Raw genomic sequence first — 25,838 nt, 5'->3', positions numbered from 1 at the left:
CGAGGCCGAGGCGGGCAGATCACCTGAGGTCAGGAGTTTGCGACCAGACTGAACAATGGTGAAACCCCCTCTCTACTAAAAATACAAAATTAGCCGGGCGTGGTGGTGGACACTATAATCCCAGCTACTTGGGAGGCTGAGGCAGGAGAATCGCTTGAACCCAGGAGGCGCAGGTTGCAGTGAGCCGAGATGGCGTCATTGCACTCCAGCTGGGTGACAGAGTGAAATTCCGTCTTGTTTTATTTAAAAAAGGAAGCCAAGGAAGACAAACACCCTCGAATACCTCAAGGCACGACGGGGTTAAGCGGGCTTCCTCTGCCTCGGCCACTTGTGACGTGGGCTGGAGCTCACCCAAGCCCTTGACCACACGTGCCTCTCATCTCTCCTTCCCAGGGTAAACCCAGCTGAGGCCATGCTAGAGGGGACAGCAGAGTCAGAGCTGGGCGTGGATGTAGTAGGCTCAGCAGGGCCCTCACCTGGACAGGATGCGGGGAGAGGATGGGGGCTTCAGGGGATGGCCCTGTGCACCCTCACTACAACCTTCCCGGAAGCAGGGCTGAGCCTCTCCTCCACGCGCTCCCCTCACCCCAACCCCAAACTTCATTCCACAAAGTCCTGGCCGTTTTTATCTTTTTGTATTAAAAAAGTAGTAACAGACACACATATCAAAAACACAAATGCCATCGGCAGAGGGTACAGCTGAGAACACCTGGGTCCCACCTGAGGGGCAGCACCAGGGACCCCATGGTCCACCAACCTCCCCCACCCCCGAGCAGCTAGGGGCTGGATCCCCCAGGTCCTGCTTGGGCCTCAGGCTCTCCTCCCATGTGGGGAGGAGGTGAGAGAGACAGCTGTCTCCCCCGATAAATTAAGTGCAGCCCCAACCCTCAGGAGTCGGATTCAGGCTCAGCTGGGATATGGAGAGGCCACTTCAGCAGCCTGTCAGCAACTCTGTCCAGGGGAGGGAAAGATTCCTCTCCAAAGGTGGGAGGTGACACTCCTCTGGGCTGGGCTGGGCTGGGCTGCGGAGTTCTGCTCTCTGCTCCCTACGAGGCCAGAGGCAGCCCCTGGATCCTGGGCTGGTGATGGGGGTCCGGCCCCCTATGGTGGGAGAAGCTGGGGCAGTTTCCCACTGGTTGGTCCAGCCACATCTGAGTTCTGAGAATTGGGACATAGAAGAAGAAAGCATCTTGTGGACTCCCGGAGATGGTCCCAGAATGGAGTCTAGCTCATGCCGTTTCCTGCTGTAGGTAAGGCTGGACTGGCTGAGCTCCTGCCTTCTTTCTCCTCCTCCATGGCCAAGTCCTGAGAGCTTGAGGCCTTGGCCCCACCTTGGGCCCGGGCCTCCTCGCAGCCCTCACCCTCACCACTGCCGCCACCGCTGCTGCCCTGCTCGCCTCCACCCTCTTCCATGGGCTCCAGCCCCAGTCCGCCCAGCTCTGAGAAGAGTGGGTCATCAGGGTGACCAGGATCTTGGGTGCTGCTCCCACAGTCCACACAGGCCTTGGTAAGAGAAATGGACATGAGGGAGTCAGAGAGGGTCCTCACTGCTAACCTGTCAGCCCAGCTTCCCACCCCCAGCCCACTGTGCTTCCCGAAATGTACTCCCGAGAAGCACCAGTCCACATACATGCACCTGTGGTCCAACAAGGTTGGAAGATGCCTTGTGCCCTCTACCCAGATGCCGTTACAGGAGAGTCATAATGCACATTAGCATAGGATAGGCTGAGAAAAGTTCTGCAAAGACTCATGCGGCTTAATAATAATCCACAGCAAATTCAGTGGAATCAACAGTCTTCAGAATTAGTGATCCAAGGATATTGAGATCAGCTCTTGGCCTCGATCCCTTGAACTTGACAAGCTCAATTCTTTTTTTCTACCCCTGTCCCAGGCTTCTCTCACCATCACATCAAGAGCCCGAGGCAGTTGGCCCTTCCGGACCCAGGAGTGCACAGCGCCCAGTTCCCGCCGCTGGTCCTCAGAAAACCGAGGCTGCTGCTTCTGCATGGCTCGGAGCCGCTCCCGATCCTCCTTCAGCACAGAGGTCATGTCCCTGCCCGAGAAGGGGTTCAGAAGGCAGAGGCTGGGATCCAGGACCCGGACCGGGACCTGTGAAGCTGGCATCCTTCCTCTACCACAACTCCCCACCTCATGCTCCTCCCCCAAATCAGCGCTATGGGAGGTCAAGGCTCCCAAGACCAGGAAACCTGCTCTCCTCCTGGGAGGAACTAGTAACAGAGATCCAAGGGGCAGGGAGAAGGATAGGAACCATCTATCCTATCCAGGACAGAGCTAGTCCCAGAAAAGAAAACTGCCCCCCTACTACCTCTGAAAGGAAGGCCAAGAATGCCTCTGAAATGCCTCACCTGGAGGGTACCTGGTAAGTCATCATGACGCGCTGGTCAGCATTGGCCATGAGCAGCCAAATGGGATCCTGGAGCACGTACTTGATCACCTGGTCCCCCGGCTCAGCCCCGCCCCGAGCAGCCCCAGCCTCAGCCTCGGAAGAGTCGATGCTGCCAAAGTATTTGCTTGTGTGGCTGCTCTGGCTACTGCCTGAGAAGTGGGGGTCAGACCAATGGAGTCAGGTTGGCTGCATGCCCACTCTGGGGGCCTCACAAGGCCTCCCTCAAAGGCCATATGTCCATCCCAGTGGCCTTAGGAAGCTCCACCAAGATGGGGCCTGGGCTTCCGGCTCCCCAGTCACTGCCCTACCCTGGGAGGTGTTGGAGGCGGGGCACTCACGAGTGATGCTGGCTGAGGTGCTGCCCCCCTCATGGGAGCCTGAACCAGACCCAGAGCCCAAGCCAGAGCCCAAGGAGCCCGAGGCTGCAGAGCCTGTGCCGGAGCGCGAGTCCTCTTGCAGCAGCAGTTCCAGCAGGTCGCTGGAGCCAGAAAGTGCATCCTGATTGGAGGACTCAGTGACCTCCACCTGGAAGAGGGGAGTGGGGCAAAGAGGGATGAAGGGGTCAGCACCTACGCCTCCCTTCAACTGCTCTCACTGGTTGTGGGGAGAGGCACATCCAACCCCAGTGGTCTCTGCTCCCCACTTCGTGACAGCCAGGCCAGGCTGAGAGAGAAGCAAGCTGGCGAAGAGTGGGGATGTGAGGCCAGACCCTTTCCAAGTGGCAGATACTCCCTCAGAAGTTCCTGAGATGTCCTCACCACCTGTCAGACAGACAGGACTGTCCCTTCAATGAGGAGTTAGCCAATTTCTGCCTCATTCAGAAATTCAGCTGGGGTCTCCCTCCACCTCCTGGAGGCTGACACACTGGCCTGGCAGAGGCAGCAGGCAGCATAGGGTAGCAGAGGGGCGGGGCTGGGGTGGGGGCTGGCAGGCGGATGCAGGCATCAGTGCTCACCAGTCTGGCCTCTGGCTCAGCAGCCTCCTTACTGGGAGGTGGGGGCCCAGCACTGCTCCCAGGGCCCCCTGCACCAGCAGCCCCCTCAGCACGGGGGAGCTCCTCGAGCTGCAGCAGATTGAGCTGGAGTGGAGAGCTGCATCTTGAGTTGAACAGTGGAGAGTCCGGGCGGCAAGGAGGGCTTGAGGGGAGGGCGGGCAAGGATGGAGAAGGGGAGTGCGAGGCAGGAGTGGGAGGCCCTTCAGCAGGGGTCTGGGGTGCCCCATAAGGATAGCTGGATGGGGTTGGGAACAGATAGTTAGGGAGCACCAAGGCCACCATTGGGGTCACCAGAGGGGTGGGGAAAGCAGCCGGGGGCACAGATGTGGGAGCAGGGGGAAGAGGCTGGGGGCCTCCTCGAGGGGAGAACACTGGGAGAGGGTAGGGCTGGACAACTGCTGGGAAGGGGGTAGTGGCTGGTGGGGCAGGCCAGGGGGTGGAGGGTGGCACAGGTGAGGGGTGGGAGACATAGCAGGGCGCTTCAGCCCGAGGGTTCTGGTGGTGGCGTGAGCGCTTGGCTTTGGATCGGCAGTGGTGTCGGCGGCTTGGAGGTGTGGGGCCGTGGTGGTAGCCTGTGGGAAAAGACTAGGGTTAGCGAGGGCCTCAACCTGGGGTTAGTGCCCCTGCTACGCACAATGCCATGACAACTCTGACCAGGGAGAGGGCAGGCCAAGGCTCCAGAGAGAGCTTCTCAACCCACACAGAATGGGAGGCTCAGGAAGTGGGGCACCTTCAGGGAAGAATCACAGGAACCAGGGACAAGGGGATTTATTGAGAAAGGAACAAGGCCAGGGAGAGGTTACAAGAGGGGTCGAGCTGAGGGTGTGCGGAAGATGGAGGCACGCTGGCAGATGGAGGAGGCAGGGTGCGTCCATGGACATGTGGACAGGTGGCTCTGGTCCATCCGCCAAACTCCTGCGGGCGCTGCCAGCATAGGCGTTCCTCCTGCCCATCCAGGCCGTGTTCTGCCTAGCTTGCGATGGAGCGAAGAGGGGGGCTGGAAAGCCCAGTCCTGAGTCCTGCGTCTGCCTGCAGGGGGTCTCCCTCAGGCACCTGGAGGGGCTGCCTTCCACCTGCCCTTGAAGCCCAGACCCCACCCAGAGTTAGCCCAGAGTCTATGCATGTCTCTTCATCAGTGACAACTGACTCCTAAGTGGGCATACTTCCTGTCCCTGCCCCCAGGCTAGGCCTGAAGTCGCCTACCTGGAGCACAGCACTTCTGCCTGCCCGTCCCAGTGCCATCCCCCCAGGCTGCCCTCCTCTGGCTGCAGCCCGGAACCCCGGCCTAGTGGGGAGAAGCTAGCGAGGGGCCTGTCCCTAGGCAGGGCCTGGTGGTGGAAACCACCAGCTCCTGGGTCCCTGGAGCAGAAACACCTCCCTTAAGATCCACCCCCCGACAGTCCAGTCCTAGACTGGGCAAAGGGCAGGCTCCGGCAGGCCCCAGGTGGCTACCTCGCTCGCCAAGGGCTGAGGGCGCCGTGGAAGAGCTGTCGAGTCCACGCAGCCTGCCCAAGTCTCGGAAGCGGCTGAGGAAGGCTTGCTCTTCCTTCTGTGTGTGCAGGGACAGCACGGCCTTGGTCAGCCCCACTGGACGGTAGGCATCTGGGGCTGGGTCAGGGGCTACTGTGGGGCTGGGGGCTGGGCTGGGGGCTGGGCCAGGGGCTAGGCCAGGCAGGTCCTCCATCATGATGATGTCTGAGGAAGGTGAGATACAGAAAGGTCATCAGAATCACCTCAGGGGTCAACAAATCCATACCACACCCTCCCTGTCCCATAGCCTAGCCAGCCCCTGGTGGCTCTGCCCCACAGCCGAGCCTGGTCCCCATGTACATTTCTTGGTCACCTCTCTGCCAAGGGCTGGCCCTGGGTCCTCCTCTCCATGCAAAGCTGGCCCAGAAGAAGAGACGATAGCTACTCAGGTCCCTCCAGTGGCCACTCCCCTCCAGGAACTCTACTGGGACGACCCCCTCACCACTCTCGTTGGAAGAGAAGCCCACTCCTTGGCTTTCCCTCACACATTCTGTTTCTTTTCTTTTCTTTTTTTTTTTTTTTTTGAGACAGAGTCTCGCTCTTTCTCCCAGGCTGGAGTGCAGGGATGCAATCGCGGCTCACTGCAACCACCAGCTCCTGGGTTCAAGCGATTCTCCTGCCTCAGCCTCCCAAGTAGCTGGAACTATAGGCGTGTGCCACCACACCTGGCTAATTTTTGCATTTTTAGTAGAGACAGAGTTTCACCATGACCCCCAGGCTGATTTCGAGCTCCTGATCTCAGGTGATCCTCCTACCTCAGCCTCCCAAAGTGCTGGGATTACAGGCCTGAGCCACCATGCCCAGCCCCTCACACATTTTCAAGGTCCATATCCAAAGACCCTTCAGGGAGCTTTAATTTTCCTCACCTTCAGACCCTCTGTGGTCAGCACCTCAGGGCAAACCCCCTACCCCAGACTTTGTGTTTCAACTGACAGTAACAATACGTGAAGCAGAACAGGGGAAGGGCAAAGCCGAGAAGCCTGGCAGGGAAGGGAGAGCAAGAAGCGGCAGCCCCAAGCCCCACGTCAAGGGAGGCCTCCTTCTCTCCATCAGGGGCTGGAAGGGAGGGGAAAGGCAGGAGGGAGCTCTAGCTGGGAGACTGGTGGAGCCCAAGCACTGCCCCCCAGCTCCACGCCCATACCCGACTCCGGGGGCTTCTTGTCTCCCACATGGACGATGGTGGAGCTGAAGCTACACTGACTGGTGACGGACACCACGCTCTCCGCCTTATTGGCCAGGGCGAGCGGGCTCAGGGTGCCTCCCACCACTGGCTCCTTCCGTGGGGTGGCCCCCTCCCCAGACAGCACTGCTGACGGCGGATCTGTGCAGAGAGATGGTGCCAGTTACCATCCCCACCCCCACTGGGAAGTCAGGAGAGAGGATCCCAGGGAAAAGGGGAAGGGGATGGTGGTAGGGAACAGTCTGGAGACCAGGAGACTGAGGAGGAGGGCAGGGCACAGCAAGAGGGCCCAGAAGCAGAAGGGAAAAGACACAGAGCCACCAGGCCAGGACGGGGCAGGGGGAGCAGGGTGCACTGCGTCTGTACCTTTCTTGGTCCCCACAGGGACTGGACCTGTCCTCTGCTTGTCATCGTCAGAGGCTGAGGAGGTGGTATAAGAGGAGGAGGAGGCACATTTACGCTTAGTGGTGCTGGGGAGGTTGCAGCTCTCCAGGTACCTGGTGATGGACACAGCAGAGGGCATCAAAGCAGGGCTTGGGGTGGGCAGGGGTGGAGCCCAAGGTGAAGAAGATGCCTGGCAGGCCTTACCTGAGGATGCTGTCCAGGCAATTGATCTGTTGGTAGGAGCAGCTGGAGGCTTCTTTCCTCTCGGCCTCCTCAGGGGCCAAGGCTAGTGGGGCCGGGATGGGAGCAGAACCCGTCTCCAGCTCTGGGTCTGGGGATTGGCAGGGAAGGGCCCTGGCCTTGCATGTGCCTGTAGCTGGGGCAAAGAGAGAAAGAGGAAAACAGTCTTCTCAAGCTCACATGGAAAAAAACAGCAAATGGGTTGGGGGTGAAGGTCAGGGGACCCCCCAGGTCTGTCTCCTCACCCATACATTGTCACCAACTCACCAGGGAGGCGAGGCCGGGGCTGAGGCCGGGCCCGAGACTCAATAAAAAGCTGCTGGCCCTGGTGCTTCACCAGATGCACATCCTTACAGATCTGCTGGAAAGTCACCTGCAGGACAGCACCACAGTGAGCAGAAGCAGGGGCTGTGGCCAGTGTCAGGGGCCAAGGGCACAATCAAACAACAAGGTACCGGGGGGAGGCACAGACGCCTTGATGAGAGCAGGGTAAGAAAGAAATGGCAGGAAGGAGAGGGCAAAGGGGGATCGGGCAAGACTCTGGGACTGGCAGTGCTGGTTCCGAGGAGGAGAGGGGAAAGGGCGATTAGAGAGTGAGGTGGGAGCAGGTCACTCACTGGCGCAGGAGGCCCAGGCCCCTCTGCATCACCCCCGTTGCTATCACTGGAGGAGCCAGGGCTGTGGAGAGGGCCTGGGGATGTCACGGGGCCGACTCCACAGAGTCCTGTGGGGCTGGGGCTGTGCACGGGCTGCAGCAGGGAGAGGGCAAGTTAGATGGCTTGATCCCACTTCCCACCCCCTTCGTCACCGCCCACGCTTCCTCTCCACTACTCTCACCTGTAGCAGGAGGCGGTGGATCTGCTCTGACAGCTCCTGGATATCAGTGTCCAGGGTCGGAGCTGGGCTGGGGGCCGGGGGAGTGAACACATCCTCATTCAGCGGAGCCCTGTAAGGTGGGGAAGAGTGAGGCCCGCCCTGGCCCAGTCCTGTCCCCCACCACACTGCCCTATCCCCAACGCCAGCTCGGGGACATGGCCCACTTACGTGCGTACTTTGTGGCGGCCCAACACGAAGGCTACCTTGCGGCTCCAGGGATGCACAAAGCCAGCCCAACTGGTGTCCATGGTGACATACTCCCCGTTGCGGGCACAGAAGCGGATAGGGGAGTGGTCAAAGGGCTGGCCCGATAACTGCAGGACTGATAGAAGTGGGAAAGGAGGAGGGGTCAAAGGGAGGGAGAGCTGAGTAAGGGGGAGGCCACGGCACTGGAGATCCAGGAGACCAAGGCACCCAGAGACCCAACCAGAAGGGCAGCCATTCAAAAGCCCGGGACAGTGGGAAGGGTGAGCAGGGCAAGAGGAACTTACTCTTCTTGTGGATAGCCAGCATGAGGGGTCGGTCCTCAGGGTGCAGGAACAGGAGCACTGGGGCCCCCAGGAGGTCCTGGGGCAGGTAGCCCAGCAGGGGGGCAGCCCTGAATGGGAAGGAGACATCAGAGTGGCTGTGGCCTCAGCCCTAGCTGCCCTCCTCTCCTCTAGGTCCTATCCTCACCTTTCATCCACATCCTGGAAAAGGCAGCTGGGTGTGTGCCGTGTAGTGAAAATCCTCTTGTCAGGGGGTATCCGGGGAGCTGAGGCACAGAAAGTGTGGTCACTGGGTTTCGTCCAGAATGCCCAACTCCTCAGCCCTCCACTCTGCCTGGGCCCAGGCTGGCTGACGATCTGCCACACAGCTCTGCCCTGGGCACTATGGGCCCAAAGATGGTCTGGGCCAATCCTATGCCCTGTACCAGTAACACGACTGAGAGCAAGCAAGGCATTCTTCTCTGCCCTCCTCTAGCTCAGCGATCTTCTTCAACTCTACCTCTACAAGGAGCTCAAATCCTCATCTTTACAAAAGCTTTTCTGGTTCCAAAATTCAAAGGGTCTGGCTAAGCCTCCCAAATTCATGCCTGACCATGAGGAAATGTCCTTCCTCCCAGCCCCCACCAGGCCAGGGCCCAGACCTGCTCACCTTCGTAACCCGAGTGGATGCGCTCTGCAATCAGCAGGCAGCACGGCTGCGCAGGGGCCCCATCTGAGACCCGGATCTTGGTCACATACGGGGTTAGGCGGAATGGCTGGTACCGAGGCCCTGGATCCCGGTCAGGACCTCCTCTAGCAAAGGAGAGAGGAGCATTAGGGACTTTCAACAGAGAGCCACCTATTCTTCCAACCACAAGATCACAGCACACAACAGCAAAGACCCTGAGGAGGGAGCAGAAAGAGGCAGAGGTAGGCCGGGCACAGTGGCTCGCGCCTTTAATCCCAGCACTTTGAGAGGCCAAGGCAGGCGGATCACCTGAGGTCAGGAGTTCAAGACCAGCCTGGCCAACATGGTGAAACCCCGTCTCCACTAAAAATACAAAAATTAGCCAGGTGTGGCGGCGCCTGTAATCCTAGCTACTTGGGAGGCTGAGGCAGGAGAATCGCTTGAACCTGGGAGGCGGAGGTTGCCGTGAGCCGAGATCATGCCACTGCACTCTAGCCTGGCGACAGAGTGAGACTCCCTTTCAAAAAACAACAAACAAACAAAAAAGGAAGCAGAGATCTTCTCCACCTCCCCTCACCTACCTGATACGACAGAAGACAGACTTCTCCTGGGTAAAGTCCCTGAGGCCTGAACCTGAGACAGACAGGAGAGGAGTGAGCACAGCCTCCCGCCCCTTCCCTAGGCTGCGAAGAACCCACTAAGGGAAAATCTGGGTCCCCTGGCCCCTCACAGCAGGAACTTCCTGGGACTGCTCATGCCTCCTCACAGTGCTTGGGCACCTTACCTGCTGAGGCCCCTGTGCCCCAGGTGGGCAGGCGAGATGGAGCAGTGGAACCATAGAAGACTCCCACATCCTGGGGAGCCAGGAGCTCGGAGAAGCGGGTACCCCGGAACACGTCCCGCTTGCAACGCAGCAGGACAGCTGCCTGCTCCGAAATGTAGACGATTCGGCCCGTCAGGAAGGAGACAGCCACTGAGAAGGTATCCTGGCAGGAAGGGGAGAGCAAGAGCAGATTCAAGAGCCGCGGGAGAAGGGGTAGGGGTGCATCTGGATGGAGAGGTCAGGCGGCCGCTGACCTGGTTACGAAGCGTGTACTCAGACGTGATGTGCTCCAGCTCCTCCAGGGTATAGGTGGACATGTCCATGGAGCAAGGCTCACCCTCCTCCAGGCTCCACTGCTGGTAGTATTCCTGGTTGGCTGCAGGGTGGAGGCAGTGAGGCATTCAGTAAGGAGGCTGCCTCAACACAGGAACCCAGGTCCTGGCCATTCCCTCTTGGGACATACCACTTACCCTGCACCTGCTTGACACAGGCCAGTGCGTACTGCAGCGTGGCCAGGGTCCCAGAGCGGCCCTTGCCCCGGCGCTCTGGTGGCAGTCGAAGCTTGAGCTCTCGAAGTGCTGTCATGAGTTCCTTCTGGGTCCTTGCCCGGGCTGACTGTTCACTGCTGCGGGGCCCACAGGGAAGGAGATAAAGACATTAGTCCCAGAATGTGGCCTGGGCCCCCAGACCTCTCCTCCAGCCTCACTCGACGTACCTGCAGCCACTGGTGGACGGATTGTCCTGCTCTGAGCTGGCACTCAGGAGGCTGTAGGCAATGGAACTGCTAGGTGGGGATGGGCTCTGAGAGTTTGTGCTAGGAGACAGCAACAGGCCCAGTTACAGGTAGGGCCAGCAGTGTGAGGCCTGTCACCCAGCTCTGCCTGCTCACAAGACCACTCCTAGACCCAACATACACATCACTACATACCTCTTGCTGCTCTCAGTGGTCTCCAGCAGGGCTGAGTCCTTGCCATTGCCTGAGGAGGAGCTGTGTGAGCTCCGCTGAGATGCACCCCTGGATTCATGCCCATTGGACTCATTGCCACTTGAACCATTGCTGTTGGCATCGGTGTCATCGGCCAGGCTGGGGCCTGGGCAAGGCCGGTGCTGTGGAGGCCCAGGGGATGGGACCCCCCCAGGACAAAATGATTCCCCAGGCCTGGGGTCCCCTCCCCCATCAGCCCCTTCTAGGGGGCCACTCATGTCTGGGCCATGGGGAGAACAGAACAGAGAAGGCGAAGAGGGCACCACGGATGCACGGGGGGGCCTGGAGGCCTGGCTGAGGGACTGAGGTGGAAGATTAAGTCTCTGCGGGTTGACAAGTTCGATCACGGCCAGTACCTGGAGAGGGAAACCAGGAAGTAGAGCTTGCAGAAAGCTGGTTTGTTAACTCCAGAGCACCTGCTGGCTTCACTCAGACTTTCCCCTGCCTGGCCTCATGCAGGACTGATGGGAGTGGGACCCAGGCCTGGGGCTTCCAATGGGGAGTCAGGATGTTTCCCCTTAGGGGAAACCCCCTTGGGGGGCTGCAAGTGGGAGAAAGTTCTCTGGAGCCTTCCTTCACATCCCCTGCCACCCTGGCCTGAGCAGTCGATAACTACGGCTGTCGGCAAAAACCTGGACACTTCCCATTCCCAAGTTCCCATTAGGTCTCCACTCTGCCTGGGCCTCTAAGGCCTCGGAGCAGGGGGTGAGCTGGTCGCCTCCTATATTTAGGCCTCCAGGCTAATTTTATCCGGGGGCGGTGCCACCCCCGCTGCACATGCGCGCCGACGTGCGCGGCCCCACCACGCGCTTCCGCCGCCGCCACGGTCGCCAGGGAAACAGACGTCAGCTGCTGAGCTCAGCGGTTGCTGGAGGGACCACAGGAGGGCAGGAGGAGCGACCCCTCCCCCATTTCCCGGCGGAAGTGGGGGAACGGCCCTCTCTCACACTGGTGGGTGCGGCCGGGGGTCACGCATCCCTTACATATCACCAGTCCCAGGATGGCTCAGTGGCCGCACGAAGTGGGACGGCCTATTAGGATTCCAGGGTTGTCCTGGCTTCCCTAGGACGAAACACGACGGCCACGGCCCTCGGCGCAAAAGCCCCTTAACCTGACTGTCGTCTGGATCCCAGTCATTCTGCTCAAGACAACACAGCCTTTCCTTCTTTAGCCCCTGCGCTGCTTCCCCACCGCGAGGACCGAAGCCGGCAAACCGCCATCGTCAAGGACCCGAGGATCCTCTCTCCTCAGTCCCCTACTTTTCTGGCCAGACCCCCACCCCAAGTCTTGGGCAGAAGAGGCACAACAGCCAACAGATCGTTCTTCCCCTACTCCCCGTCTAAACACCCCCCCCACGACTGAGCATTTTCTCAGCGCCAGGCGAAAAGGGAAGGTTGTGGCCAACAGCAGGAACTAGTGCTGGGAACGGGATGTTCCAGTCCGAAGTGGGCTGACATCACAGGCGGCGCAGGGCCAGGGACTGGAGAGCAGAGACACGGGGAGCGCCGAAAGCCTAATGGGGTCCTGGTAACGGGGCAAACCTGGGGCCCCTCGAGTAACAAGCAAGAACACCGGGGCATGCCCGCTGAGTCGGCTGTGGGGCTGGGCAAGATGGGACAGGGAGGTGGGGACAAGCTGGAGGTAAGGTGAGTGGGTCAGGAGTGCAGACTCCCGGTGCAAGATTTCGAGGAGCACTTCGGTCCCTGGGGGCGGGGAGAGGGTGGGTAGCGGTAAGGACAACAGTGTGCCCTCTGACTGGCTGGGCCAAAAGTAGCCCATCAGATTGGAAGTGGCAGCGGTCCGGCTCAGGGACGGAGATCGGCCCCATGATGGCCGCAGAGATGCCTACCTGGTCGCGGGAGTGTCCTCGGCCCGCCTGCCCGCCGCCGCTCCAGCCCGCAGCCGAGTGGAAGCTCCACCGGGCGGGGAGGCGGGTTGCATAATGCCGGGCACTGCCCCCTCATTGGCCTCTTGCCGACGGAGCCGCAGGCCCCGCCCCCGATTGGCTGGGGATCTCTTCCCGGCGCCTGATTGGCTAGTGGCCTCCACTAAGGTCAGGGCTGTGTCACACACACGGGCGCACGTGGACCTGGGTGCTGGTGCTGGGCTGAAGAGCTTCAGACACCGCCCAGCCAATGGGCGCAGGACGCTTGCACAGTGAATAATGGAAGGGAGGAGAGAGGGAGGTACGCTGCGCCTCTTTAGGGAAAAAACCCGGGCCAGAGTAGGTGCTCAAGACTTGCCTACTTTCTGAACGCACTAGCCTTGCAGAACACAACATCTTGGCATCTTCGCCCTTCCAGTGGTGGGGAAAAGGAATGGCGCTGGGAGTTAGGCCAAGCTGGATGAGATGGGTGGTCCTTGAGAGGAAGGGACAGACAGAAACCTGGCTGGGCCCCTCCTGGGTTCCTGTCCCAACCTTGTTCCTTCCCAACCTTCGTTCTACATAATGAAGCCCTTTAACTGAAGCACTTCCTCTGACACTTCAAATCGTGGGAGAGGACAGTTAAGGACCCACGTGTGATTGGTGGGTGAGTGGGTGGAGGAAAGATGCGGACAATGGAAGGAGCGACCAGAGCCAATAGTGGCTGTGAAGAGAAACAATGGCAGGTGCTTCTATGGCCACTCAGAGAAAAGGTCTCCGGGCAGCCTACGTGGTGTCTAGTACTTCCCTCCAGAGAACGCAGCCACCCACAGTTAGGGTTGCCCCAAAAGTGGGGGCCAGGAAGCCAGGACTACAGAGGGACCAAGGGGATGGCAGAGAGAAGAGGCCAGCTGGGGCCCTAGACAGAGAAAGGTGGGGTGGCAAGGGCTTCGTATTTCTACTGCTTGGAAAAGAGAAAGCCAAACTCCAGGGGCCCAGCCGGAACGTCATCTGTCTCCTTCACTGTATTCCCCAGAGCCCAGGCCAGGACCTGACACATGGCAAGTGATCGATAAACACGATAACATGATTTTTTTTTTTTTTTTTAAACAAGGATAGGTTGGGGAGGTGGAGAAAGAGTGTAAACAGGAGAAAGGGGGCTGGGAATTCTAATTCTTTTAGAGGGGAGCAGTCCTAGAAAGAGAACGGGAACGATTTGCAAGCAATAAAATGTTAGTCTGGGCCCAGGAGAACTGCAATTACACAGCCCCCTCCATCCAGGACAGTGATGAGTAGTTCCTCGCAGGGCTCCCTGGAAACGTGGGTAGTAGATGAACAGGCCTCCAAGCAGCTGCTGACATAATCATTGTGGGGGCACTCCCCTCACTGTCACGTGGCCTAAACTTTCCTGACAATGAAGGGAGGGTGAAGGGGAGGGCTCTGTGGAAAAGCTGGGACAAGAGTGTGTTATAAATTAACCCACAAAAATCGAAACAGGAAAACAAAGATTCACGAGCCTGGAGGCCGGGCGTGGTGGCTCACGCCTGTAATCCCAGCACTTTGGGAGGCTGAGACAGGCAGATCACCTGAGTTCGGGAGTTCGAGACCAGCCTGACCAACATGGAGAAACCCTCTCTCTACTAAAAAAAAAAAAAAGATTCAGGAGGCTGGATTCTCAGTCTCCTCTCCCTGAAAATGACCCTCCCCACTCCAACTCATACTGTGGCCTTGGCCTTGTCTCATTTGCAGACACCTCTTCCCTGAAAACACAGTTTTTCTCCCCCCTCGGGGATTTAGCTGTGATCCCCCCTGACCTAGGCAGTCCTTGCTCTCCCGCCTCCATCTCCCTATCTGTCTTTTGCATACACAAAAGGCTCCAGCCCTCCAGCAGCCCCCGCTTGCTCCCAAGGCTCTTGTTGTCCTGCTTCACCGTCCCCACAGTAACCAGGCCCTGCTGCCGTCAATGGAGGCGAGGGGGCGGGAGACAGCGGTGACGTCAAAGCGGAAGAAGGGGGCGGGGCGAGGCTGCCGGGGAATGTGGGGCAGGGAGGCTGGAGAGACTGGAGAGGCAGCGGTTTGGGAGGCGGCCAGCCCGAGAGGGCGGCGGCCAGCGCACTTGGGAACATCATGTTCTCTTGGCTGGTGGCCCAGGACATGCACCCGGCCTGGGCGCCTCCCCCAACCAAACGACAGCCGTCCTGTCCCAAAGCCAGGGATTCCTGGAGAGAGGATTAGGAGGAAGGGGGCCCCCTCCCCACACCTCCCCGCCACCACGCCTGGCTCTCTTTTCAGGACTCCCATCTGCCCGCTCCTCAGCTTGTTCCTGCAGCTCTGGCTTTTCCTCTCCCCCAAACTGTACACATCTGCTGGCCTGGTACCAAAGACCCAGGGCGGAGAAGCTGGAGGCCCAGACTCTGGGAGAGAATACGCACCTTTTTCTCCCTTCCAGAAAGAAGCCCTCCTTCAGAGCCTGAATCTGTTATTATGGCAGCGGGGCGGGCGGCGGATGCGGGGGGGACAGGGAGGAGAAGGGGCCTAGGATGAGAAAATCAAACTGGGACAGAGCAAGTGGCCCAGTCTGGGGCCTGGATCCTGGGAGAGGGCTAGAAGGGAGGAATGAGGGAATTTGGACTGCTGCCTGAAGACCAGAAGAGCCAGGAAGAGAGAAATGGGACACCATCAAAACTTGCAGAAAAACTTGAGAATGTGAGACTAGTTCCCAGCCACAGCAGGCACATAAATCTCTCACCATGACCCAGGCATTATGATAAGCACTTTACATTTTTCATCCCCAGAACAACCCCGTGAGATAGGTTCATGACCCCTATTCCCCGGGCGATAACTAAGGCACAGAAGTTACTAAACTTGTCCAGTGCCTCATAACATGGTCTCAAGCTCTTAACAAATGGAGCCCAGGATTCAAAAATCTGAACTCTAATAATGGCTTGTCATTCTGGTTTCTTACCCTTCAGGAACCTGTGAGGTGTTAACCAACCTGTAAGCTGCATTCCAGCACTGGCAAACCTGGCCTCTCAAATATCCAGCCAATTCTAAGTTTGGTGCCAGGAACACAGACTCCATCCAACCCCTTTCTCTGCCTTAGGCCTGGTCCCAAGACACTGTTTGCACTCCCCACACACTTAACATCATAGCCCATTTTCCCAGGCTCCCAAAGTGCTTGAGATCACCCTAGCAGGCACCAGCCCCAATGATTTCCTACGAAGCCCACTTCCTCACTTTTCTACCTTATGTCAGGCCAACTTTACCAGACGCCTGGCCTGGTTGTTTGTACAGACAGATATCAAAACACTCTGTTGGTGCCTCCCCACCTCCAGTGGCTCAGGAAGACGTGCACAGCCAATCTGCACAAACCCCAACCCTATCACTCCTCTCAGAACTCAATAGTTGCTACCCCACGTCTATTCTCAAGGACGACTCTGAGGCCTAAACCCTTCCGTTTAACATGAGAAAGACACGCGGAGCCGTAATGTGACTGGCTCTGGGTCTCACAAATTATCACACCATCCTTTCTCATATCAGCATGCCAACCCTTTGGTACCCTCCGATTTGCCCTACCAGGGCATCCCTCCCGTCTCCGAACCTCTGCCTCTTTCAAGTGTTTAAGACGACCACCCAAACAGCAGCCACTGAAACATCCTCCATTAGCTCTCAAGGGTCCCGTTCCGCTACCTCCCTGGGAGCAGGGGCTCCTTCAGTCCCGACCTGAAAGGGAGCTCCCTCAGGTCGCAGAAGGCTTCCGAGCCCTTCCCCCCGGGCAGTCAAGTGTCCAGGGACTCTAGGGGGCGAGGGATCTGATGTCACTAACTCCCACCCCGTCCCTCTAGACCTGAGTTCGTGGTCCCTACTCTCCACAACCATCAGAGCTCCCACTGCAGCTATGAGGTATTTGCATGATCCCACACACACTATTTAACACCTTCCCAACCGACCACACCACCCCGCAAAAGTCCACATCGACCGCCCCGCATCTCTCCCCCATCCCCGGGCACTCACCGCTCGGCGCGCACGCACACTCCAAATTTCTTCTAGGACTTCTAGCATTACGCTGGCTTCTCCAAACCCGCCCACGGGCCGGGCTGCCACGCCCCCCACGCTTATTGGCTTAGGGGCGCCGACCCATGCCCCGTGCCGCGTGCAGCCGTCGGCCCCCGCACAGCCGCCATTGGCGCCTCCGGCCGCCATCATCTTCTCATTGGTCAGCAGGCCAACGGGGGCGGGAGAGATACACGTGCGAGAGGGGCCGCCCCAACGCGGCGATTGGAAGCCTGACCGGAAGCCACGCCCTCCACACTTCTGAGGTTTTTATTGGCTGAGGAAATAACCCCCGACCTGCCAAGATTGGTGACGTCAGTGCCAGGCCTGCTCTCCAAGCTTTCTCATAGGCTGAGAGGTCTTGGAGCTGTAGGGTACACGTGCCGGCGGTCTCACGCGGCAGCTTGTTTACCCAGAAGCTGGGGATTTTCCTTGACGACACTCTTAACCACGGCTGCTAAATCTGCGCAGGCGCAGCGAGCGTGACCTGCACGCAGGGGCAGACGTGAGCGGTGGCACAGTATAAGGCGCACTTTGTACAGAGACCCGGGCATGACAAGGGGGGCTCCGGCGCTGGGGTTCCGGCCCTGGGTCCCCGAGGCTCCCCGAAGCTGGAAGGTCAGAGCATTAGGGTGAAGCGGTCTTCAGATCTCAGCACGGTGTGTTGGTGACGATGAAGATGAGAGAGCCTCTTCCTGATTGTTTTCTGCGGGCCAGGCCAGGCGCTTCTCACAAACTCTGAGGCGAGCTCACGTACTCCCCGCGCCTCACAAATGAGACTGAGATCCAGAGAGATTACATAATCTGTTTGCCTGTAACACGCTAGTCAGTAACAAGGCTAAAACTTGAACCCAAATTCAAGTTTTAACTCCTAGGGCCGATGGGAACTCTTAAACCTGGAAGGGATTTGAGTTGAAGTGCGAAATCCTGAGCACTGCCTGGCATATAGTAAGACTTCAAGTTGGACATTCGGGTAATGATTGTGTACCTAATATAAGAATCACAGTGGCTCACGCCTGTAACCCCAGCACTTTCGCAGGCTGAGGTGGGTGGATCACTTGAGGTCAGGAGTTCGAGACCAGCCTGGCCAATATGGTAAAACTCTACTAAAAAAAAAAAAAAAAACCCACAAAAATTAGCCAGGCATGGTGGTAGGTAGCTGTAATCCCAGCTACTCAGGAGGCTGAGGCAAAAGAATTGCTTAAACCTAGGAGGCAGAGGTTGCAGTGAGCCGAGATTGCACCACTGCACTCCAGCCTGGGTGACAGAGCGAGACTGTCTCAAAACAAACGAAAAAAGGCTGGACGCAGTGGCGATTCTCCTGCCTCGGCCTCCCAAGTAGCTGGGATTACAGGCGCGAGCCACCATGCCTAATTTTTTGTATTTTTAGTAGAGATGAGATTTCACCATGTTGGCAAGGCTGGTCTGGAACTCCTGACCTCAAGTGATCTCCCTGCCTCAGCCTCCCAAAGTGCTAGGATTACAGGCGTGAGCCACCGCGCCCTACCTAAAATATACTCCCATTTGTTCAACATCGTGTTAAGTGAATTTTTGTGTTTGTTTTTTGAGAGTGTCTCCTTCTGTCACCCAGGCTGGAGTGCAGTGGGGTGATCTCGGCTCACTGCAACCTCCACCTCCCAGGTTCAAGCAGTTCTCTGCCTCAGCCTCCCCAGTAGCTGGGATTACAGGTGCCCGCCACCACACCCGACTAATTTTTTGTGTGTATTTTTAGTAGAGACATGGTTTCACTATGTTGGCTAGCCTGGTCTTGAACTCCTGACCTCAGCCTCTCAAATGGCTGGGATTACTGGCGTGAGCCACTGTGGCCGGCAACTCATTGTTGAAGCACCTGGGAAAAGGGATACTAAGATGCCACATCTGAGGCCTCCTGGACCTACAGGCTGTGACAGTTCAGTGTGGGGTCTAAAGTCACGAGTCATACATACAACAGAATACAGAGGTAGTAGGCCGTCTACCGGCAGCTCCACGACATACTCAGCTGTGTCTCTCTGAGCCTATTTAAACCAGTATTTACCAACCCCATCTGAGCGCTGGCACTGGGTTAGGCACAGAGGGGAAGAGATGCTTCACAGAAGTGGCCAATGACTTAATCTACTGCTGCACGGGAGCCACTGCAGAGCATCTAGAAGTTAAATCGAGTAGAAAGAAGTCCAACAGCAGGAACATGCCCCAGGAAAGGGAAACGAAACCTGGGAACTCTAGACCGTAGGGCTCACGAGACTTAGACACACGGGGGCTGGCTATGACACCTCCCATTACCAACTCCTACTGCCCCCGTGTGGCCACTTTGAGAATCACATTTTGCCCTGCCCAAGGTCAGGGCCTCTTGCCAAATCCAGTCCTTTACCAATGTATCTTCTCAACCTTCCTGGTAAACCTTCCGATCCAATATTTTTCCCATTGGTTAAGAAAAGATCTTATTCTCCTCGCACCAAAAAAAAAAAAATAGAAAAAATAAAAAAGATCTTAGAACAGACAACACCTGGTTACTCATTACACATTTATTGTACATTTTCACAATCTGGATGCGCCACAGAATTGGGGGCATGGGGTGGGGGAAGAGGGGGGCAGGGGACACTGGGATAATATGGGGGGTCTAGAACACAGCACCCCCACCCCCAGCATCTCTCCTACCCTTTCACACCACAGCTTAGATATCCCTGCTCCCCCTCCACACAGAAAACCTCGAGTGTGGGAGGAAGAAAGTTTGGGGGCCCCCTCCCGTGGCAGGTTAAGGGACTGTACCCTCAGACCCTTAAAATTGTGCCATTTAAAAAGACAATAGACCCTTCCTCAATCACTTCACCCAATGAAAGGACAGCTCTCTCTGGGCTCAACAGCCCTGGAGAGGGGGGGCAAGCATCCCCATATTCCAGCAAGTCCCATGCACACATTGGCAGTGACTAGTACCCCACCCTAAATTTGGGGGTGGGGGAAGTCAGAGGAGCTGGGAAGTGATGGGGGCAACACCCCCCAAATTGGGGAGGAGGGTTTTCAGTCCTGTCCCCAGCAGGGGTGAGGCCAGAGATTTCAGGCAAGAATTGGGGGGATTCTCTGCCCTGCCCCACTCCTCCCCAAGGCAGTGATGACCCCCCACACACTGGTAGCCACCCCTCCCAAAAGAGATCAATTGTGGCCAACCCCCAACTCTCCTGGTGGGAGGAGGAGGTGGATCAGGCAGATGGGAGGGAAACTCCATGGGAATGTCAGTTGAGTGCCCCACATGAAAACTGGGGAGCAGGAATGTGGGGAGAATCCCCAAGTGGCAGAATTATTGGTCCATCATAACATACTGAACTCCAAGACACTTACATACCAGCTGGGGGAGGGAGAGGGTACAAGAGGTTTGGAAAATGAGGGTAAGGGAGGCAAACTGGACTAGAAGAGCTAGGAGGAGGCAATGCTGGGGGACAGAGCAGCCTGGTCCCCCAAAAGCCCAGGCTCCCCACCATCGGCAAGTAATGTCGTGCAAATGAAAATGTGATACAAGGACAAATGGGGACTAACTCCTCAGTAAAAAAAAAAACACCGGTTGAGAGAAGAGTGATGGAACAAAAAGAAATGGAAAGGGATGGCAGTATGTAATGATACGCTAATTAACATGCTGGACACTCCCAAAGACCTTGGGATTCCTAGGACCAAGTGGGGCCAGTCTCAGAGCCTCCCAATGGATGCAAACAAGATGCACCTAGGGAAGCCTGGACAGGTGCTTTTTGTTTTTTGTGGCCTTTTTTGAGGGCGGGGCAGAGGGAGCATGACCAGGAGAGGGAAGAGGAAAGGAAGGCCAGGGTGGGAAGAAGGATCAGCTAAATCTGAGGGAAGAAGAAGGAGAGGAGAGGGACTATTGCATAGCAGATGCAAATGAAGGGACTTGGGGCTAGTCAGGAAGAAAGGGAAAGGGAAGGAAGGCAAGAGAGAGGAGGTGAAGGGAACCTCAGGAAGGGGTGTTAAGGACAACTGGAAAAATCTTCTAGTAATAAAACTACAAACAGACCAAATATATATAATATTATATATGTATAAATAACAGCTGGCTATTTACAGGGGGACACACACACGGATACACACACGCACGGATCCAGGGAAGGGGGGGCTGAAAGATATGGCTGAGAGGTGGAGGAACGGCTGAGGGTGGGGGGAAAGGCCCTTCTCTAGGCAGGGCAGACTCCTCAGGGATTTAAGTGCTGAAGTAAACTGTGGAGAGAGGGGAAGAAGATGAGGAAGAGGGAGAGAGAGAGAAAGAAAGAAAGCAGTGTGTCAGGCCTGGCCCTGCTCCAATCCTCCCCACTCCCCAGCTGGCTGGCACCCCTACCCCTCTCTTGGACTCAGTTTCTCCATCTACAAAGCAAGGGGTTAGACAGGTGGGTTCTGAGGTCCCTTCAATTCCATGGTATGGCCTTGAGGTCACATACCCTAATCCTGAGCCTCTGAGACCACAAGCTCTCAAATAATGGGATGGTTGGCTTCCTGGTCACGTCTCAAGCCCCTGGGCCTTTCCTTTCTCCCACTCCTCAATTCCAGGGCTCTCAGACTGGGCTCTTAGGCCCAAAGGGTCCTCAATGGATACACCAACTTTCCTATTTCTAAATGTTAACAAAACTGCCAAGAACCAGGCAAAATGCAGGCTAAATAACATCAAAGTTTTTGGCTCTAGATGAATCAGAATTGCCATTAGCAGCTATATGTGTTTTTGGCTGAAGAGTAAAAACTAGATTAATGACCTTCAAAACCCAGAATCCACTAGGGAAACCTCTCCAGGGAAAGAGCCCCGGCCGTTCCCAGCCTACTCACCTATGATGATGATGAGGATGATGGCGCAAATCACTCCCAAGATGATCATCATCTGGGGGTGAGAGGAGAGGATCAGCGAGACTAACTATGATACCCCATTCACCCGCCAGTCCTCCTTCCTGTCCCCATCCTTACCTTGAGGTTTTTCCACCAGTATTTGCGCTTGAGCTTGGCTGCACTTGTTTCAAACTGGGAGGCCCCTGCCTGGAGTGCATCTGCACGGTCGTCCAGCTCCGACAGCTTCTGGTCCCGCTCCAGGACCTTGTCCACGTTCACCCTCATGATGTCCACCACCTGGGAAAAGGGCCCACGAGGCAGGGGGGTGTGCCAAGGCCCACCTCAGTGAGGGCAATCCTCAAACATGTGCCCACCGTGCTACACATGGAACATGCACCCTGATGCTGCCAGGTTAACATGCCAAGGACACACATAGTACATGCCTAGCACACCTGGGGACATGCAAGGAGCACACATCAGGGGCATGCTGGTGACATCTCAGATATCATAGCAACACCCTCCCTCTATGGCGCCTCAGGCGCTCTGTCCATCACCAGAGCACACCTGCCTAGGCTGGCACACCCCAGGCTAGCAAAGCTGATTAACACCCCCAGCACCCTTCCAAGTGCGTGCTGACAGGGAGACAGGGATGGGGCAAGGTGTCTTTGTCCGCAAACCCACAGGCGTGAAGTGTCATCACTCCCAAACCAACACTGGCCACTACACCTAAACGCCAGCCCCCAGGGTCCTTTCTACTGTTTTTGACTCCCCCTACTCTCACCTCATCCACCTGGGCCTGGGTCTGCTGCAGTCTCCTGTTACTGGTGAGATTTGGAGGGGGTGCAGGGGGGCCACCCTCCCCAGCCGGGGCGGCAGGGGGGGCCGTGGCAGCGGTAGCAGACCTGAGGAGCAGGAACAGATTAAGACCCAGGGCCTGCAGCCTCTCGGCCCCGCAGCCAGGGCTCCGCCCATCCACCTGTCCATCCTCGTCCCTCCAGTCCTCCTTTTCGGGAGGAAGGCCACCCGATGGAAGCCCTGGTCCAGGTCCAGCCTCGCCGCCGATGAGCTGCGTGACCTTGAGCGAGGCCCCCCTCCCCCCGGCCTCAGTTTCCCCGCCTGTCAAATGAGGGCGACCTCACAGATGTGATCGGGGTCGACCCGAAAAGACAGGGGGCCGCGGTGACAGGGGCAGGGCGGGGCAGGAGGACACAGGGTCCGCTCCTTCCCGCGGCCATCGCTCGAGCCGGCCAGCCCGGGACGCTGGGCTTCTTGGCCGCCCGCGCGCAGTCACCGGATTGGGCCTGGCCCCGGGGCGCGGGGAACGCGGGAGAGACCCCGGGCACTCCCCACGGCCGGCTGCCAAAGGTGGCGGCCGGTGCAGGGAAGCGCGGTGAGGGTGGCGGGCGGCCGACTCACATGGCGGGGGCAGCGGGCGGAGGACTTGGCAGCAGCAGTGATGGCGGCGGCTCGCGCTGGCTCCGACTGGCGCTGGCTGCCCGGGACGGCAAGATGGCGGCCGCGCGTCACCCGCATCCGGGCACTGCGGGCGGGGGCGGGGCGCCGCGGGCGACGCGTCGGGAGCGGGGCCGCGGGGGCGGGGCGCTGCGGGACTGGGGTCGTGCCGGGAGGGACTGCGGGTCTGGCGCCACCGTGCCCTGGCAGCTCTCTGGGCACTCGCGGGACCCCCAGGCGGGTTGCTGCGGCTTCCCTAAACCCACCGTCATCCCGCCCTGTCTGAGCACAGCCTTCCACAGCCGCCCCCAAACCTCTTGCCACCTGTCCCTTGGGGCACACAGCAGCCTGGCCCCACACCTAACCCCCAGACCACTCCCTGAATCGTGAACCCAGTAAGCCAGCCTGCACCCCACACAGCCCAAGGTCTCGCCCCGCTCCCAGGTCCCAGCACCTAGCGACCCGCCTTCAGCACTTGGAATGGGCTGGGGTTGGGAAATCAGAGAGGGCCAGTACAGGCGCTGGGGCAATATCGACAGCGGGGACCCTGCTGCTAGGGTGGAGGGGAGTGGAGGAGGTTGGTCCCAACCCATCACCCCGCTGGTGGATGTCTCAGAGGAAGCCTGCGATCCCTGGCCACTGGGTAGGAGGGTAGGAAGAAAAGATGAGGCAGGCTCTTCCCGCCGAAACAAGTCCAGGGGGTGGAGGACGGGGGAGTGTCTACAGGGTGTGAGGAGGGGGTGCCCCGCCTCACGATTGAGGTTCAGACTAGGGGTACTTAACAGCTGGAGCAGGCTCGACTGAGGTGAGGTGAGCTGGAGACCCCGAGGAGGAGGGCACAGGGCAGCCGGGGGTGATGGGGGCAGGGCTGCTTCACGTGGTGGCTGCTGACTGGCCAAGACCTAGCTTTGCCCCAGGCTTGGGTCAGTGACCCCGACTGCAGGAGAGGGCTCAGGCTTTGGTCCCAGGCACAGGGACCAAAAGGCTTTTTTTTCCTCTCATTTTTTTTTTCTTTAGTAGTAGGCACAGTGGGTACAGTTTACAAGGTGCTGCTTTACATGCGTATTCGCCTCGCAGGTGTGACCTTGGACAGTTGCCCTCCTCTCTCTGGACCCCAAATACATTGCATATGTAGATACTAAATCCATATTCGTTAAATGGCTTGATGTGGATAACATGGAATATTGTCCCCGGCTGGTCTCCATTAGGCCCTCTAAGCACACTCAGAGGCTGTGTACACTCCCACCCAGCTTGTCAGAGAAGATGGGACCAGGGGAGCTGTCGCTCTGGTGGAGTGCAGGGGGTCAAAGCAAGCCTCAAGGGTACAGGAGGCATTTTAGGCGAGGCCCTTTGAACCTGGGGTGGGGTTGCTTACTACATCCCTGGAAGGTGCAGGGAGGCTGATGGCCTTGATCGCTGAGACAAACAGGAACCAGCTTCGTCCCTCCCCCACCCTGGCTTCCCAGGGCCTCCGGGTGTGAGATCCACCCCCACTGCAGTGCCCCACTCCCTCCCCACAGAAGCCCGGGGACTGGCTCTGTCACCAGAGGTGTCATTTCCCAGCTGTCTGGGGGAGGTGAGTGAGCAGGGAATGTGTGTGCTGGGTGTGGGAACTCAGCCCAATCTAAGAGAAGATACTCTTGGCTTCCTCCCACTCAGAGGAGCAGCCGCGTCCCTGATCCTTGTGCACTGACAGTCCCGGGTGGCTCAGCCTATGTGATGAGAAAGAAAAGAGCAGCTTCCATGGGGGTCTCAGATCGTGCTATGGGATGCTGGCTCCTGCTTTTTGGTCTTGAGATGATTCTGCTTTCTAGTCAGAGAACAAAGATGCCAAATTCCAGCCTTTTAAGTTCAAAAGCTTCAGTGTCTGTCTGGGTATAAATAAGACAGGGAGGATTGGAAGAGGCAGGCACAGGAAGCCCTTCCGCCTCCAGTTGGACACCCTGCACTAACTGGGGGGAGCCTGGTGCAGGGCCAGGCAAGACATTTTGATGCTGGTTTGGGGGTGATGTGGAAGGGACAGAGCCCCAGATACACTGTCAAGACCGGGGGTCCTGCTATTGCTATTGGATTGTGGGGGCGGCAGCAGCAGAGTAGAAATGAGGGCATGTGTGACCCACGGAGATGAGGGGCCCAGGAGGATTCATCTCAGAGAGGGAACTCTCACCCAGCAGCCCCTTCTCACCCCACCCTACCTGGGCTGTGGCTCAGAGGAACTCCCCAAATTTAGATCAATGGTGGAGGTGGGGGAAGGAGTGGGATGACCGTGTTCACCTGGAAGTGACTGAGAGGATGTTTTCTGCAGGCAGGTAGAATGGAGACCCAAATAGAGGGAAGTCAAACGATAGAAAAATAATGTATTTGCGTAACTCAGATTTGGCTTCTTCATTGGCTTCAATTGCTGCGGTAACTGACCAATGAATTTCTAGGGCACACCCCCAAGACTCATTCAAAGGATGTAGGGGCTCAAGGTGATTGTCATGTAGGCAACAGAGACCACACTTTTTTTTTTTTTTTTTTTTTTGAGACGGAGTCTCGCTCTGTCGCCGGGGCTGGAATGCAGTGGCCAGATCTCAGCTCACTGCAAGCTCCGCCTCCCGGGTTTACGCCATTCTCCTGCCTCAGCCTCCGGAGTAGCTGGGACTACAGGCGCCCGCCACCTCGCCCGGCTAGTTTTTTGTATTTTTTAGTAGAGACGGGGTTTCACCGTGTTAGCCAGGATGGTATCGATCTCCTGACCTCGTGATCCGCCCGTCTCGGCCTCCCAAAGTGCTGGGATTACAGGCTTGGGCCACCGCGCCCGGCCCAGAGACCACACTTTCATAAAGGCTTTCTTTTAGTTTTAATTTTTATTTATTATTATTTATTTATTTATATTTGAGACAAAGTTTCGCCCTTGCTGCCCAGGCTGGAGTGCAATGGCGTGATCTTGGCTCACTGCAACCTCCACCTCCTGGGTTCAAGTGATTCTCCTGCCTCAGACTCCCAAGTAGCTGGGATTACAGGAGTGCACCACCACGCCTTTCTAATTGTTTTGTACTTTTAGTAGAGATGGGATTTCGCCATGTTGGCCAGGCTGGTCTCGA

At 57.6% G+C, this 25,838-nt stretch overlaps 2 protein-coding genes across 5 annotated transcripts; both read right to left on the bottom strand.

The window, feature by feature from the left end:
• Nucleotides 1-616: 616 nt before the first annotated feature.
• On the bottom strand, nucleotides 617-16,647 carry PER1 (period circadian regulator 1). Of its 3 annotated transcripts, none has more exons than XM_033184647.1 (23): nucleotides 16,453-16,647; nucleotides 10,518-10,930; nucleotides 10,305-10,403; nucleotides 10,060-10,214; nucleotides 9,844-9,965; nucleotides 9,551-9,752; nucleotides 9,348-9,399; nucleotides 8,749-8,891; nucleotides 8,287-8,365; nucleotides 8,103-8,209; nucleotides 7,780-7,933; nucleotides 7,573-7,681; nucleotides 7,353-7,484; nucleotides 7,003-7,108; nucleotides 6,700-6,871; nucleotides 6,478-6,608; nucleotides 6,073-6,252; nucleotides 4,854-5,096; nucleotides 3,363-3,973; nucleotides 2,746-2,932; nucleotides 2,367-2,556; nucleotides 1,903-2,053; nucleotides 617-1,503 (listed from the first exon to the last, which is right to left on the bottom strand). In XM_033184647.1, the coding sequence occupies exons 1-23, from the start codon at nucleotides 16,642-16,644 to the stop codon at nucleotides 1,225-1,227; spliced, it is 4,209 nt and encodes a 1,402-aa protein (XP_033040538.1). In that variant the 5' UTR covers nucleotides 16,645-16,647; the 3' UTR covers nucleotides 617-1,224. The 3 variants fall into 3 exon arrangements, with proteins under 3 accessions (XP_033040538.1, XP_033040541.1, XP_033040540.1); XM_033184650.1 differs by lacking the exon at nucleotides 16,453-16,647 and adding an exon at nucleotides 12,424-16,434; XM_033184649.1 differs by lacking the exon at nucleotides 6,073-6,252.
• A 2,237-nt stretch (nucleotides 16,648-18,884) lies between these two features.
• Nucleotides 18,885-22,860, bottom strand: VAMP2 (vesicle associated membrane protein 2). 2 transcript variants are annotated; one of them, XM_033184646.1, is made up of 5 exons: nucleotides 22,717-22,860; nucleotides 22,082-22,202; nucleotides 21,439-21,597; nucleotides 21,304-21,355; nucleotides 18,885-18,934 (listed from the first exon to the last, which is right to left on the bottom strand). In XM_033184646.1, coding segments are annotated over exons 1-5 (339 nt in total). In that variant the 5' UTR covers nucleotides 22,719-22,860; the 3' UTR covers nucleotides 18,885-18,929. The 2 variants fall into 2 exon arrangements, with proteins under 2 accessions (XP_033040537.1, XP_033040536.1); XM_033184645.1 differs by lacking the exon at nucleotides 18,885-18,934 and adding an exon at nucleotides 18,996-20,706.
• Between the last annotated feature and the right edge of the window lie 2,978 nt (nucleotides 22,861-25,838).

The sequence above is a fragment of the Trachypithecus francoisi genome, unplaced genomic scaffold (assembly GCF_009764315.1).
Source record: "Trachypithecus francoisi isolate TF-2019V2 unplaced genomic scaffold, Tfra_2.0 Lachesis_group20, whole genome shotgun sequence".
Taxonomy (NCBI): Eukaryota; Metazoa; Chordata; class Mammalia; order Primates; family Cercopithecidae; genus Trachypithecus; species Trachypithecus francoisi.
This window is presented reverse-complemented; position numbering and strand designations above follow the sequence as displayed.